Consider the following 15,363-nt stretch of genomic DNA (forward strand, 5'->3'; position numbering starts at 1 on the left):
CTCGGCAGAGACTTCCTTTTTTATTGGTGATGTTTGACCCGCTCCACTATGATGCGGCCACGCCCCCTTTTACAGATAATGACTTGTATGACGTAAAGGCTCGTGTAAGGTATCAATGAACTCAGCAGGGAGTTCCTTTTTCATTGGTGATGTTTGACCCGCCCCCCTATGGTGCGGCCACGCCCCCTTTCATGGATAATGAGCTGTATGACGTATAGACTTGTGTGAGGTGTCATTTAACTCAGCAGAGACTTCCTTTTTTATTGGTGATGTTTGACCCGCCCCACTATGATGCGGCCACGCCCCCTTTCACAGATAATGACTTGTATGACGTATAGGCTTGTGTGAGGTATCAATGAAGTCAGCAGGGAGTTCACTTTTCATTGGCGACAATTTTCAGCGTACGAGTGACGCGCAAATGCGCGGTCGCCAGGAGAGGCGTCCGCCAGTAACCCCGACTGGCGCGGGTTAGCGAGGGCCCTCCATCGCTGCTTGCAGCTTTAATTAGGGCCCGAGCGCCGACAGGCGGCGAAGGCCCTATTGGAACTGAAGGAATTATTATTATTATTATTATTAGGGCCCGAGCGCCGACAGGCGGCGAAGGCCCTATTGGAACTGAAGGAATTATTCTTTCTTTCTTTCTTTCTTTATTATTTTCCGTCAAATGAATTGCCTTTTTGGAGGACTTATCATATTCAAAAACTCACCAAATTTGGCGGTCGCATCAGGTCTGGTGAAAATTTACGTCTTTTAATGGTTTTGGGAATAGGCGCACAAAAATGGCTCGCTAGCGCCACCTACAATATTACGAAAATTAGCAATGAAGAATTAAGTGGCTGTAACTACAGTGTACGTTGTCGGATCTGCTTGAAATTTCCCACAAACACCAAGAGTCCAGGCCTGAGGACACCTACAGGCCAATATGGAGTTTTGGAGATAGCGCCACCATCTGGCAACAGGAAATATGCAGTCGGACAGGAAGTGAGTGTAACTTGAGTGTACATTGTCCAATTGGCTTGAAACTTTTCAGGATTCATCAGAGTCCGCCCCTGACGACATCTACACGCCGAAATTTGCTCAAAGTCATAGCGCCCCCTATTGGCAACAGGAAGTAGGCCTAAAAGACAAGGTGCTATACTTTAACGAACTCTTCCTAGAAATTCCATCCGATCATCTTCAAACTGGTGTTTGGACATCTTAAGATGTGAGAAGAAAGTTATTAAAGAAAAACGTTTCGTCATACGGTGTGGGCGTGGCATGGCGGCCATTTTGGTGTTTGCAATGAAGAATTAGTGGCTGTAACTACAGTGTACGTTGTCGGATCTGCTTGAAATTTCCCCACAACACAAAGAGTCCAGGCCTGAGACACTACGGCCAATTGGAGTTTTGGAGATAGCGCCACACTCTGGCAACAAGAAATATGCCTTATAGGACAAACATCATCCGATTTACATGAAACTTAGAAGTGTGTGTCTACATGTGAAGTGAGGGGCCCCTATATTATGACCACGCCCAGTCACTCAGGCCACGCCCCTTTCATAACATTTGAACCGTGTAACATAGATACTTATGAGGTACATTGAACTCAGCAGAGACTTCCTTTTTTATTGGTGATGTTTGACCCGCCCCCCTATGATGCGGCCACGCCCCTTTTCACAGATAATGACCTGTATGACGTATAGTCTTGTGTGAGATATCAATGAACTCAGCAGAGACTTCCTTTTTTATTGGTGATGTTTGACCCGCCCCCCTATGATGCGGCCACGCCCCCTTTCACAGATATTGATGTGTATGACGTATAGGCTTGTGTGAGGTATCAATGAACTCAGCAGAGACTTCCTTTTTTATTGGTGATGTTTGACCCACCCCCATATGATGCGGCCACGCCCCCTTTCCCAGATAATGACTTGTATGACGTATAGGCTTGTGTGAGGTATCAATGAACTCAGCGGGAAGTTCCCTTTTCATTGGCGATGATTTTCAGCGTGTGAGTGACGCGCAAATGCGCGGTCGCAAGGGGAGGCGTCCGCCAGTAACCCCGACTAGCGCGGGTTAGCGAGGGCCCTCCATCGCTGCTTGCAGCTTTAATTCTCTTTGAGTTTGACATTCATACAGCTTTCAAACATTAGTGAAACATTCAACAACAACAAATTGTTTGCAACATGAAATAAAATCTTCACGACAACCTTCTTTTATGAACACATATTCAAATTGTATAAAAAGTTTTCCTTTGATTCTGAGTCTGACTCAGTTTTCTTCTTTCTCTCCACTGAAGAATCAAAGTTATAACAGTGTGAGTGTTACGGGACACGACAGGAGGAGGACCCAAAGAGGCGGGTAGAACTTCAAAAATCTTTTATTATAGTCCATACAAATAAAAAAACACAGGGGAAGGCAAAGTCCAAAACACAGGGAATCCAATGAACACAAAAAAACGTCCAAAACCAAAAGCAGAGCAGGGCACGGGAACCACAGGGGAAAATTCCAAGGGATTACTTACGGGAAAAACAAAAGTGAAAACTCCAGGAATGTAGACACGTGCCGTTCACAGACTCGAGGACAGAACTAATGACGCAGCACTAGACAATGGGAACACAGAGGTTAAATACAAGAGGTAACGAGGTAAAGGGGAACAGGTGACACATCAGGTGAATCATATCAGGGCGGGGCAGGACAATCAGACAAACAAAGTGAAGTTAGACAAGACAAGACAAGACAGGAAGCTGACTAACAAAAACAGGAAGCAGAAAACACAGACACAGGGAACCATAAGACTACAACACCAGACAACGGAGAAAACTGGGACAAAAACACAGGGAAGGCCAAACGGGAAAAACAACCCCAAACAAAACCCCAAACCATAACAGTGAGTCCAGTGTGAATCCTTGAAACCTAACCAACCAAGAGGTATTTATTAATTTATTTTATATGCATGCAAAGTTTCAATTTTAATTCAATTCAATTTTATTAATTCATAACAAGAGGTATCTCACAACACTTTACATATAGACTAGGTCTAGACAACACTATAATTTACAAGGACCCAACAATTCTTGTAATCCCGCCAAGAGCAAGCATTTAGTGCCACAGTGGCGAGGAAAAACTCCCTTTTAGGAAGAAACCTCGGACAGACCTGCGCTCTTGGTAGGCGGTGTCTGACGGTTGGGGGAGTGAAGAATAGTGACGAAAACAGTAACAATAAAAGATAAAGGACCAGTGACTAGAAATAGGAGTTGCAGTAGTTCACGCAGCATGACACCGCAGAGCGTAGCAGGATATAACAAGGCATAGCATGATGTATCAGAACCACAGTAATTTTGGTGACACCAAGGAAACATGCTGGGCGAAAAAAGAACATAAGGACTCTGGGGAATGACTCCCCAGAGCTAGGTTAGTAACAAGCATTTCTGGGACATGGATGCAAATGGAAAGAGAGGAGAGGAGCTCAGTGTGTCAAAGGAAGGAAGTCCCCCCGCAGTCTAAAACTATAACAGGATAATTAAGAGCTGGTGTAAGGCAGACCTGAGCCAATTCTATAAAGGTTGGTAGATGAGTCTGATGAGAAGCAGAGAAAATAAGAAAAGCAGGGGTGCTGTGTCTATAGCTATACACCCTCCTCCGCTGGTCTACGCTAACGTTGCAACTCCACACTCCCTCCCTACTATTATCAAAGAGGAGAGTTTTAAGTTTACTCTTAAATGTGGTGACAGTGTCTGCCTCCCGCTATAGCTGCAGGGATTGATTGTTCACTAGATCAACATCATGTCTTTACGCATGTTGTATTCTCAAATCATAACAAAATATTACAAGGCAGCCTCAATGGTACACACTCTACCAAGTGACAATCATGATTATGCATTATCAATCATATCAATCATAGTGTAGCCAAGGAAGAAGATCTTCATGGTTGGATGGTTTATTCACTCTCTCTCCACAGAAATCAACTTAAATTAAAGGCCAAATAAAATATTAAATGAAATATAAAATGATTCTCCTTTCAATCTTTAGTCACATCCAATATACCATAGTAATTGCATTTCTGTCTCTCAAGTTATACCGTTTCAAGTAGCTAAACAGGCTCATTAGCCTGGTAATATTAACTGCAGGCTAATATGCTGACATGCTAGCTTCCCTTGCACAACACTCATCTCCGTAAAACTCTTAAACGGCACAACATAAAGTGACTCAAAATACAAACAATATTAAAGGGAACAATGACCCACCGTATGCCCTCATGAGCCAGATGATAAACAAGATACACATAAAACGTATTGCTTGTCTGGCAGAGAATGAGCTACACATGTTCCCGCTTGTTGGATCCGACTATACTTAATATTATTAATATTATTAAACTATATCATATTATTAATTTTTGGGTCACTTAGAGCTAGCTAGGCTAACTCTTCAATAAGTTATAATTAATACCTTAATTAACATCAACTAAGGGTTTACTTGTTATCATGAGTTTGTTAACATTTACTTAATGTTTAATATTGTATGATTAACTGTTAAGTGATGCTTATTGCTGTAATAACAAATGTGAATAGCATCTTACAAACCCTTACGATGACATACCTTATTTAACACTAACAACATTTGTAAATTATAGTTAGACACTTTAGTTAACTGTTATTTCCAGTTTAGAGATTTTAGTTTAACTAGTGTTAAAATGGACACCTTAGTTAACTGTTATTAATAGTTAGTCAAGGCTTGTTACTAATGGTAAAATAGGCTATTAATTTGTTAAGGCTTGTTACTGCATCAACTAATGGTAAGATAGACACCTTAGTTAACTGTTAATAACAATTAGTCAAGACATTAACAAAGGGTAGATAGACGCCTTAGTTAACTGTCACTAAAAGTTTGTCCAAGCTTAATGTTTTTATGGTTTGGGTGTCTTCCACCTGTTTCCCAGCCCTCTTGTCAACTGCCTCTTTTTACCTTGTTACCCTCTGTATTTAGTCTTTGTGCTTCCCTTGTCCTGTGTTAGATCATTGTAGTTTTTCTGTTTGCAGTGTTGTGTCTCCCAATGTCAGTTTTTGTCTGCACCTGTCAGGATTTCATTTTGATGTTTGTACTTTGCTTTTTATTTTAATAAACCCTTTAGTTTAAGTTTTTCCTCCTCATCTCTGCACTTGGGTCCACCATTCTATGCACCTCTTAACAATTGTTGCAATTACTAATGATATAATAGACAGCTTAGGTAATTGTGATTAACAGTTAGTTCATGCATTAACTAATGGTAAATAATGCATCAAGTAACACCTTAGTTAACGTGAGCAAACAAGAGCATGTTTATTAGACACCTTAATTAATAGTTAATTAATGAATGCTTATTAAATGCATTAATTAATGCTGATGCACCCTAATTGTAAAGTGTTACCCAAAATGGTCACTCATCTTACGATACCAATGTGCTTTAGAATAGAATAAAATGCCTTTATTGTCATTATAACCAACCTGTGCAATGAGATTAAAACAACCCCTTTACAGCATTGACACAAAATATAAAATTAAAAAATATAAAGTATAGGTAGTGCATAGAAAAAGAAGGGGAGGGACCTGGTGCACAGTCCTGTGTCTTGAGAGCAACTATATACATATATAAAATAGCTTTGTATACACATTTCCGGCGATGTGACAATAACGTTTGAATTAAGCATTAAATTGTTATATGTATAGCTTGCTTGTTAAGTGGCTAATTGTTTAGCAGTGCACAGAGATTACTAAAGGGTTCATATACCTTTTCCAAGGTCTAATTCAGGTTCATTTTAAAGCCTTTCCAGCACCTTACACCACCGTAAATTACATACCAATACATAGTCAAAATTATTAAAATTATTTAGTGTGTTTGTTACATTAAAAGACATAATGCAATAAACAGCCAAAGTTGTGTTTCGCAATAGCAGAAGGATCAGATATTTAAGCAAAACACAAGTTTTATTTTAAAAAGTATCCCTGTTGACTTTGGTTGCTATCTAACCTGCCTAAGTCAATGGAAGTGGGAGAATTTAAGCCACATGACATGCAACTGGGTCAAATCAGACTAAATCCAGGAAAACTGCACCGTCTTAGATTTTGCTCAAAGTTTATGCTAACCTTAATGTCAGTCTTAATTTAAAAAATTATTTCATTGCCAAGACATACGTACATGTATCTACTAGAATAGAGCAGTGTAAATATTATAGAAGGCCATCCTCAACCTTACAGTGGGCTACTAGCTACGTGGCTAGTAATGTTCCCTCAGCGTTTTGTTGTCAAAATGTATGTAAAAAGAGAGGTAGCATTAGCAGATAAAATCTAAAGGAAACACTGCAATACTAAAATTACATTATCACACTAAGCAGGGTCGGATTAACAATTTTATGTGCCCTGGGCAACAAGACTCAAATGTTTTTTTTGGTTGTTTTTTTGAGAACATCTTTTTTAAGTTTTTACAAAGGGCAATTACAGTATAAAAGAAGACAGCCATTAAGTAAAGAATAAAGCCCTCCTTTTTAGCCCACCCGCAACTTCCAAAAAAAAAAAAAAAAGAACGCTAGACGACAGAAAAGTAATTAAAAATAAATACATAAAATAAAATAGAATAAAATAAAATAGGTTTGCACACTGGAGGCACACTCAACGTAGTCAGTCAAAATGAGTTACTGTAGCCTTTGCATGCCATCTGGAAATATACAGTACTTCGAGATCTCAGACCATGCTAGACCATAGAGGGGACTCTGAAGGGTACGTGCACCATCTTCCCCAATATAGTCCCAGAAGGGGTCCCAGATTTCGAAAAATCAAACAGGCATGTCTCTGAGCCAGAAGTTAATAGCTTTTAATGGGAGAAGCTCCAACACACTTTGAGTCCATTGTGAAATCATGGGAACAAAGTCTGAGATCCACAGGATAAGAATGTATATCCTTGCATTAAAGAGAAGCACCTCCAGAAGCCTTAATTTGGAGGAGCTAAGACCCATTGCTTTAGGATTTAACCCCAGAAAACAGCCAACAGGAATTAGAGATAGTTGTTTCTTGAATATAACATCAATTTCTTTACATATTCTGACCCCGAAGTCATTAATAAAGGGGCATTCAAACATACAGTGGAAATATGTACCTTCAGACAACTTAAATTTGTTACAATATTTCGAGAGCAGTGGGTTAAACCTAAGGCGTTTCACCAGTGTGATTTGGAGCCTGTGTATGACCCTAAATTGCATCTCCCTAGCTTTGTTGGTACATAAGCAACCTGTAGGGCCTGACCAAACATCATCTCATACATTGTCCTAGATAGTCTCCCCAAAGTCCGCTTCCCAAAGACATCTGACATGAACCGTACAGTCAATGTTTGAAATTGACAGGGCCTTGTAAAACCTGCTAATGAGTTTTCTGGAGTCAGGGTTCAGGAGAGCCTTTTCCACAGCTGAGGTGGAAACCCCATTAGGACACGACCTGGTATGGAAAGAATGAAACTGCGTATTTGCAAATACCTAAAAAGTTATTCAACAGAAGGTTGTATTTCTCTCTAAGCTGATCCAAAGGTAACACAGTGCCCTCCGTCAACAAGTCACCCACAGTCTTTATACCCCTACTGAACCACACTGAGAAGACTTGGTCGGCCAGACCAGGAGGAAAATCTGGGTTCAAATGGACAGGTGTAAGGAGTGGAAAAAAAACATTTTGCCCTTCTAACTTTCTTATCATCTTCCAGACTTTTACAAGTATTCTGTAAGATAAAAATGCCCTTTAAGGCGAGCCCACCCGTTAGAAGCATATAATATATGGTGCAAGGGAATAGGGGCCACTGGGGCCGCCTCTAAATCAAGGCAGGTGGATTCCGCGCCCTTGTCGAACCAGTGCCAGATATAGGTGCAAAGAGATGCTAACTGATAGCATCTGAAATCCGGTACTACCAAGCCCCTACCCTCAAGGAGGCGCTGTAACGTAGTAAGTTTCAACCTGGCTCGTTTGTTCTTCCAGCCATTTATAACAGAAAGTGACTTTCTCGTTAGCAGGGCCGGGATCAGTTGGAAAGGATACAGTAACCGGGGAAGTATAGCCATTCTGATAAGATTCACCCTGCCTATGAGAGACAGTGGCAAAGCTGTCCATCGGGCTAGGTCTTCCGTAAACTTACGAATTGTGGGTACAAAATTGGCTTTATAGAGGCCTGAGAGAGAGGGAGTAATGTGTATGCCCAGGTATTAAAAACTAGATGGGGACCAGCGATACGGGGTAGAGTCACACGGGGACCAAGATACATATCTGCCGAATGCGTCAGCCTTAACTTCTACCTCTGTCAGAGGCAGGGATTTGTGGACTAGTATGGCTACCCCTCTACTATTACTTGTGAAGGACAAATAGTAAATATGGCCCACCCACTCTCTTTTTAACTTTAGATGTTCTTTGTCATCTAGATGGGTCTCTTGTAGCAATGCAATCTGTACTTTCTGTTTTGTTAAGTAATTAAGAATCTTTTTACGTTTGATGGGGCCCTAAATCCCGTGGAGATTCCAAGAGCATAATTTAAAATCTGCATTAAAAACCATGATCCCACAATGAACGCAAAATAGATTTGCTGAGATACATGTGCAGTGTAAGACTCAGTGTACAATACCTTCTGACAAACACGTTAACATGACATAACAAAGTGCCGAAAAGGAAGAGAAAAAAAGGAAAACAAACCAACCCAGCCCTCCTTCCCAAAACGCTTCGCTGAACTAAGCGTCTACACCCTACATTATGCATCTTAACTGTGCATCAAACCAGTGCTCCACAAGTAACCATGTGTACCATAGTCATAAACTTCCCTAGAACATGTCATAACAATAAACTCGAACAAGCTCGGAAAGTGAGCGGACCCTTCTTCCTGGTCAGCTGAAGGATGCGCTGCTTCACTCCGAACCCAAATGGGAGGAAGACAGCGGGCTAAACAGAGATTAAACACAAAGTTAATGGAAAGATATGTAGGAGCTGGCAACGGCGCGTCATGCTCGACAGCGCCCCCAAGACTCAAACGTTTAACAGAACGTTTTACAATTAATCCTTCACAGAACTTTGCTGGCTACACTCTCAAAAAATCTATTATGGAGTCCAATATAAAACCAACTTTACCACGGTCTGTGACAGCTCGTCCTTGCCGCACCGCACATAACTACAGACACGTGAGATGCGTTTTTGACGTGAGTTATCATAATATTTTGATTGGTTTACAAAAATCGAATACAAATTCAAGCATTTTCAAGCATCATATCCAAAATTCAAGCAGTTTTCAAACCTTGAAAACACAACAGCTAAGCCACTCCAAGACCTTAACGTGCTTCTTCTTGAGCCACTCCTTTGTTGCCTTGGTCGTTACTGTTACTATTACGGTCTTTATGTTAAATATCACAGTATAGGATAATAGTTTATTAACGTATAGTCTATTAAAAGACATGCACATTTGTTTGTTTTCCTCACTCTCGCTTTCAGCCAATCAGATGATTTAGCTGGTTAATTTTTTAATTTTTAATTTTTTGTAAAAAAAAAATATTTTTTATTGTTTTAAGAAAGAATAATCTTTAATTGTGAAGAAATTTCACAACAATTTTCCTTGGCTTCCCCCCGGCCCAGGTTGTTTGAAAGCATTTGACGAACCTACTTCTCTGATTCATTCCAATTCTCTCCTTTATCATCCCATCAATTAAAATGTTTGACCTTCTGCACTGGTTATCAATGTAGTCCAACTCTGTTTCTAGTCCATTTCCTGCTTAGAATGCATTATGTTTTCTTTCTTTGTCTTTGTTTCAATCTCAGTGTATCACCTTCCATTCTCTACAAACTTGCCTTGTGTGAATTCCAAGCTAGTTTTAATCTCCTGTACAGTTCTAAAGACACCATCCGGTCTTTTGTTAGTTCCATCCACAATCATCTGAATAAAGCATTTAAAGTTATCTTGCTGCTGCAAATCTCATTGTGGAACTCTTTTTGCTGATTCAATAACTGGGAGAGTATACTCATTGGCCCTAATTTATAAAATGTGTGTATGACTTAAAACAGACGTAGGACGGCCGTACGCCAGTTCATACGCAAAGCAAGACATATCAATTTGAACTTGAGCGTAGGCGTATAAAATCTAACGTCTGGTCTGAACTAATGTACGCAAGTTTTCGAGTCAGTGTGGACTTGCAGTGCAGCATATAATTAAGGAATTATATGTAAGTATATGTAATTAAGGAAGTTTTTCCTCGCCACTGTCGCACTGTTGCTTGGAGGAAACTACTAGAACTGGGTCCTTGTGGATTCTGGAGTGTGGTCTAGACCTGCTCTATCTGTAAAGTGTCTTGAGCTAACTCTTGTTGTGATTTGATACTATGAATAAAATTGAATTGAGTTGAATTAGTTTAACAGGAGAAGGAGAAATCATCAGTTTATCACTTATCAGCAATCGTAGATCCGTCTCTTTTAGAAGACCTCTATGCAACAGTACTATGCACTGTACAACAGTGCATGCATACACACATGGGCCAGGCTGGAACGCTCTATCGCATTGATTAGGGCTGATTAAGGGGGGACCCTACTAAACACACCAGAAAAAGTCTGTAACAGAGTTTTAGCCAGTAGGGTTCTGTATAACATCGCGCAGGAAAACAGGGTGCCATAATTGTAGTATTGGAGCCAGATGCTCAGAGAGCAGTGTCCAGCACAGCCCCAACTGGGGGCTATACAAAGGAGACAGGATATTTTTCCTCACTTTTCAAAGGTATAGTGTTATGTTTGGCAATTATATTCAATACAGGAAACAATGCACACATTTTTATTTGTTCTTGTTTTTCCAGCCCCTCTGCTGTTAGGAGACAGGGTTGGGGTGGTGGTCCAGCAAGGGGAGACATGCACTCTCCCTCACAGCTTACAGTTGCTTGGCTCTGATTCATTAAAAACATAGGTGTAAAATAAAAAACACTGCATAAACTCTGCTACTTTGTGTTTATTTTAATATAAGTACACCTACATGTAGGCCTAAGAGATTGCACTATAAGCCTGTATATTACTATTATGAGTATAGCATACTACTGTATCTCAAGGATGTATAAATAAAATAAATTTCAGCTGGAGTCCGATCTACTACGGGCAACACTGTTGACCGCATCAGTGATCTCTTTCCATTCCGGTTTCTCTCTACAGCCTTCAATTCCAGTTTTTAGGCTGCCAAATAGTACACACATTAGTGCAAATGAACACAAGGAGAAGTCAGGGTTTCAGTCTCCACCTCTGAAAACTTCTTCTTCTTAGCTGGACAAATCGGCATGTCTTAAATTGTAGGGGCGAGGCTTCCAAACTGAGAATAGGCTCGTTCGAGATGAGCCAGGTCTGCGCAAAACTGATCACCGGCGATCGGCGCCCGTTGCATACCGGTTAGATTTGTGTCCGACTTGATCCCGACTTGCTCTGACGTCATGCACACGTGGGCAATGGAAATCTCACGAGAGCAAGGCGGCCGCAGTTCTGAGACACAGGCGGCGCAGTTGCTTTTCACCAACTGCAAGAGCAAGGCGGACCCAGGCGGACCCAGAGCATGCTGGGAAACGCCGGCTTCTCAGCTGATTTAACACCTGATTGGTTTAAAACATGATGACATTTTATATAAACTTTTCATTGTTTTTGAATCGGAGGGGTTTTAATTGCTATTTGTCTGATTTTAAAGACTTATTCTGTACAGAACACGTTGTGTGGCTGATGGTGACGTTTAGAAGTCAGAGAGACTAAATCTGTTCAGATCACAGATCATCTACAGCATGGGTCTCAAACTCGCGGCCCGGGGGCCAATTGCGGCCCGCGGGATGATATTTTGTGGCCCCCTGCTTGACATCAAAGTTAAGTGTTAGTGCGGCCCGCGCGTTCTGAAACTTTTTGTCATTGCGCTTGTCACTTATGGGCTACCGTAGTAGTCTCCTGACAGCGGCGTAACGGTTGTCAAGCTACTAAGTAGTCTTTCGGCAAATGCCTGAGGTTTGACAATGTGATGTCTGTTGTTTGTAAATTCACCAACCATATCAGATCTAGGGGCTTAAACACCGCAGTTCCGCGCCCTGTTTGGAGGAATAGTTGTTGTTTTTTGGAATACTTGATGCGGCCCAGCCAAACCCAGACTCTACTTCCAGCGGCCCCCAAGAAAGTTGAGTTTGAGACCCCTGATCTACAGTGTGTTGTTAGTTAAAATCAGCAACAGATCGCATGCAGAGCACTTTGACAGCTACTCTAACATAATTAAAACAACTGGAGACTGTGTACAAGCTGATATGTGGGTCTGATTATATTTTATTAAATCGGAATCGCACCACAGTGTTTTTGTCACTTCCTGTCCAGTCTGAAGGCGGCAGGAATTGGCTGGAAACTGTCCGACTTTACAGACGAGGCGCAGTTCATCTCGAACGAGCCTAATATATTGGGGTGTGATATTTAAGTCACTATTGTTTCCAGCCACTGTATTTATCAATGTATGACCATTCTCATGCTTTGATTGGTGTGATACGAACATTTCATGAATACCATGTAAAGTATGTCGTAAGAGGATTTCTTTGCTCATATATGTGCTGGTCTCTACATTAGGTTTATAAATGAGGGCCATTATAAATACCAAGTCATCTTTATAAGGGGATGATTAAGGCATGATTTATCTTGCTAGCATGTACCAAGAGTTGATAAAAGTTGGAGATGTTGGAGTTGGAGATGCAGTTGTCCTGTCTGGCCTGTGTTTCAGAGGCCTATTAAAGCTGCATTGTTTGGTATGTTATGTTTCATTGACACTGTAGTCCTGTCTGTGCCTCACCCTTCTCAAAAATGTATGCCACAGATTTTCTACATTTCCCCATGCTTATTTTTGAACATGATGTAACAGTATTTGTGATTGTATATATGAATAAAACTGACTTGATCCTTTCTTGTTTTTTTCTCAGATATCTTCAGCGATCTGTGTACAGCAGCACAGGGGGGGAAAAGAAGCAAGTACCTGAGGAGATTTGTCTCAGGACAGTTCATTTCCTTGGACTACACTATGCTTTGTTGGATCATGTCCATGGTTTTTTTAGCTGTAATTTCCTAAACTGGTCTTTATATATCAACAGCTATTAATTTTCTACATGTAGGTCTTCATTATGGACTACATACCCGGCCTTCATGTTCTTTTTTAGCTGTAGTTTTACACGTTTGACACATTGAATCTTCTTCAGTGAAGCCTCTGGAAAAAGATGGAACATTAACATGCCTGCATAGAACAGTGGGAAAGCCATGAAGGACATTTTATTTAAGGAAGGACCAGCTGTCTTCTGTAGAGAACTGAAGATTGTGTGGATGTGACACATCCAAAATTGGATGTAAACAATTTATTTTTTGAAAATTCAATTCCTGAGTGGTTGGGTTGAATGTCTCAAAACTCAAATCTGATTTCTGACTTGGATAAGTAATCATTTCCATGTGCTGGTTATAAGCAGGCCTTGGCAAGGTGCCCTGTTTTGCTGCTACAGTGCACTGAAGAAAAACTCCTGCAGACAAGGTTCCGCCTCTGCTGCCCACTTCAGTCATTTGAACCTTTCACGTTCAAACTACAGACGCTTCCCCACCCAGGTAGCGGAGAGCCCCCACATAATATCATTGCACCACATCAGATCCCAACGTGTCGGTTTTCACACCGTGTAGACGTGCAAATCACCTGTATAAATTGTGAGATGAGCCTATGGCGTCTGTTCTACTTTTGGAGATGTGCTGCAGCATTCTGGATCAACTGGAGAGTCTTAAGGGACCCATTGGATCAACCCAAATAAGTAATTACAATAGTCCAACCTCAAATTAACAAATGTATGGACTAGTTTTTCTGCATCTTTTTAAGACAGGATGTGCCTTCGTTTTTGCAGTTATGAGTTATTAGAATTACGTCCTTGCATTATACATACTTACTTACTGTACTCTTACTTTTTTATATATGTATAGCTTTGTTAGAGATCCTCTCATGCAGAGTATCAATGAGGACGTCATGTTTTGGAAAGTTAAGATTTAGTAGATGAATAGAAGAGCTTTTATTGGAGCCAAGATGTGGTTCTCTTGATTGAATACGTATTATGTTTTCCATAATGAATTTACATATTTATATGTAGCAGACATAACGATATGGGGGATACAGGAATATAACACTGTATATTAACTGTGTCTAAACCAGCGAGTTGTATTGTTGTACACCATTTCTCCTCAGAGGCTTTTTGGCATTGTATTGCATTTCTAATGATTGATTAAATTATATAGACTTTTCACAGAGAAATCCCAAATAGACCCACTGTATGTACTGATAGATGGCACGCCACACCACAAATGGTTGATTTACTCTGTAACGTATTGTAAGTGGAAAAAACAAATTAAAAGATATCCAAAGGCTAAATATTCATCTGATGACTAAATACAATGCCATAATGTAAGACATAGTTACTCTGTGAGAAAGCTAAAGTAGCTGGGATCTTTTAAAACAAGTCGAAGGTTAAGCATCCTGACTTTGATAAGCAATTAAAAAATTAATGGATGATGCTAGGTAGGTAGGTAGTTGGGTGAATGAATGCATGGATGTATGGTTGGGTTGATAGATACACTCACCTAAAGGATTATTAGGAACACCTGTTTAATCTCTCATTAATGCAATTATCTAAACAACCAATCACATGGCAGTTGCTTCAATGCATTTAGGGGTGTGGTCCTGCTCAAGACAATCTCCTGAACTCCAAACTGAATGTCAGAATGGGAATGAAAGGTGATTTAAGCAATTTTGAGCGTGGCATGGTTGTTGGTGCCAGACGGGCCGGTCTGAGTATTTCACAATCTGCTCAGTTACTGGGATTTTCACGGACAACCATTTCTAGGATTTACAAAGAATGGTGTGAAAAGGGAAAAACATCCAGTATGCGGCAGTCCTGTGGGCGAAAATGCCTTGTTGATGCTAGAGGTCAGAGGAGAATGGGCCGACTGATTCAAGCTGATAGAAGAGTAACTTTGACTGAAATAACCACTAGTTACAACCGAGGTATGCAGCAAAGCATTTGTGAAGCCACAACATGCACAACCTTGAGGCGGATGGGCTACAACAGAAGAAGACCCCACCAAGTACCACTCATCTCCACTACAAATAGGAAAAAGAGGCTACAATTTGCAAGAGCTCACCAAAATTGGACAGTTGAAGACTGGAAAAATGTTGCCTGCTCTGATGAGTCTCGATTTCTGTTGAGACATTCAGATGGTAGAGTCAGAATTTGGCGTGAACCAAATGAGAACATGGATCCATCATGCCTTGTTATCACTGTGCAGCTGGTGGTGGTGGTGGTGTAATGGTGTGGGGGATGTTTAATTTGGCACACTTTA

At 40.7% G+C, this 15,363-nt stretch overlaps 1 protein-coding gene across 1 annotated transcript in view; it reads left to right on the forward strand.

Moving 5' to 3' along the window:
• Positions 1-13,350, forward strand: part of mcf2l2 (MCF.2 cell line derived transforming sequence-like 2) — a 356,499-nt gene extending 343,149 nt beyond the window's left edge. The window contains exon 34 of the mRNA XM_032511616.1: positions 12,924-13,350. Coding sequence (XP_032367507.1) covers position 12,924 — 1 coding nt within the window. The 3' untranslated portion in view covers positions 12,925-13,350. The remainder of the gene's footprint in view (positions 1-12,923) is intronic.
• The last annotated feature ends 2,013 nt before the right edge of the window (positions 13,351-15,363 follow it).

The sequence above is a fragment of the Etheostoma spectabile genome, unplaced genomic scaffold (genome assembly GCF_008692095.1).
Source record: "Etheostoma spectabile isolate EspeVRDwgs_2016 unplaced genomic scaffold, UIUC_Espe_1.0 scaffold395, whole genome shotgun sequence".
In the NCBI taxonomy this organism is placed as follows: domain Eukaryota; kingdom Metazoa; phylum Chordata; class Actinopteri; order Perciformes; family Percidae; genus Etheostoma; species Etheostoma spectabile.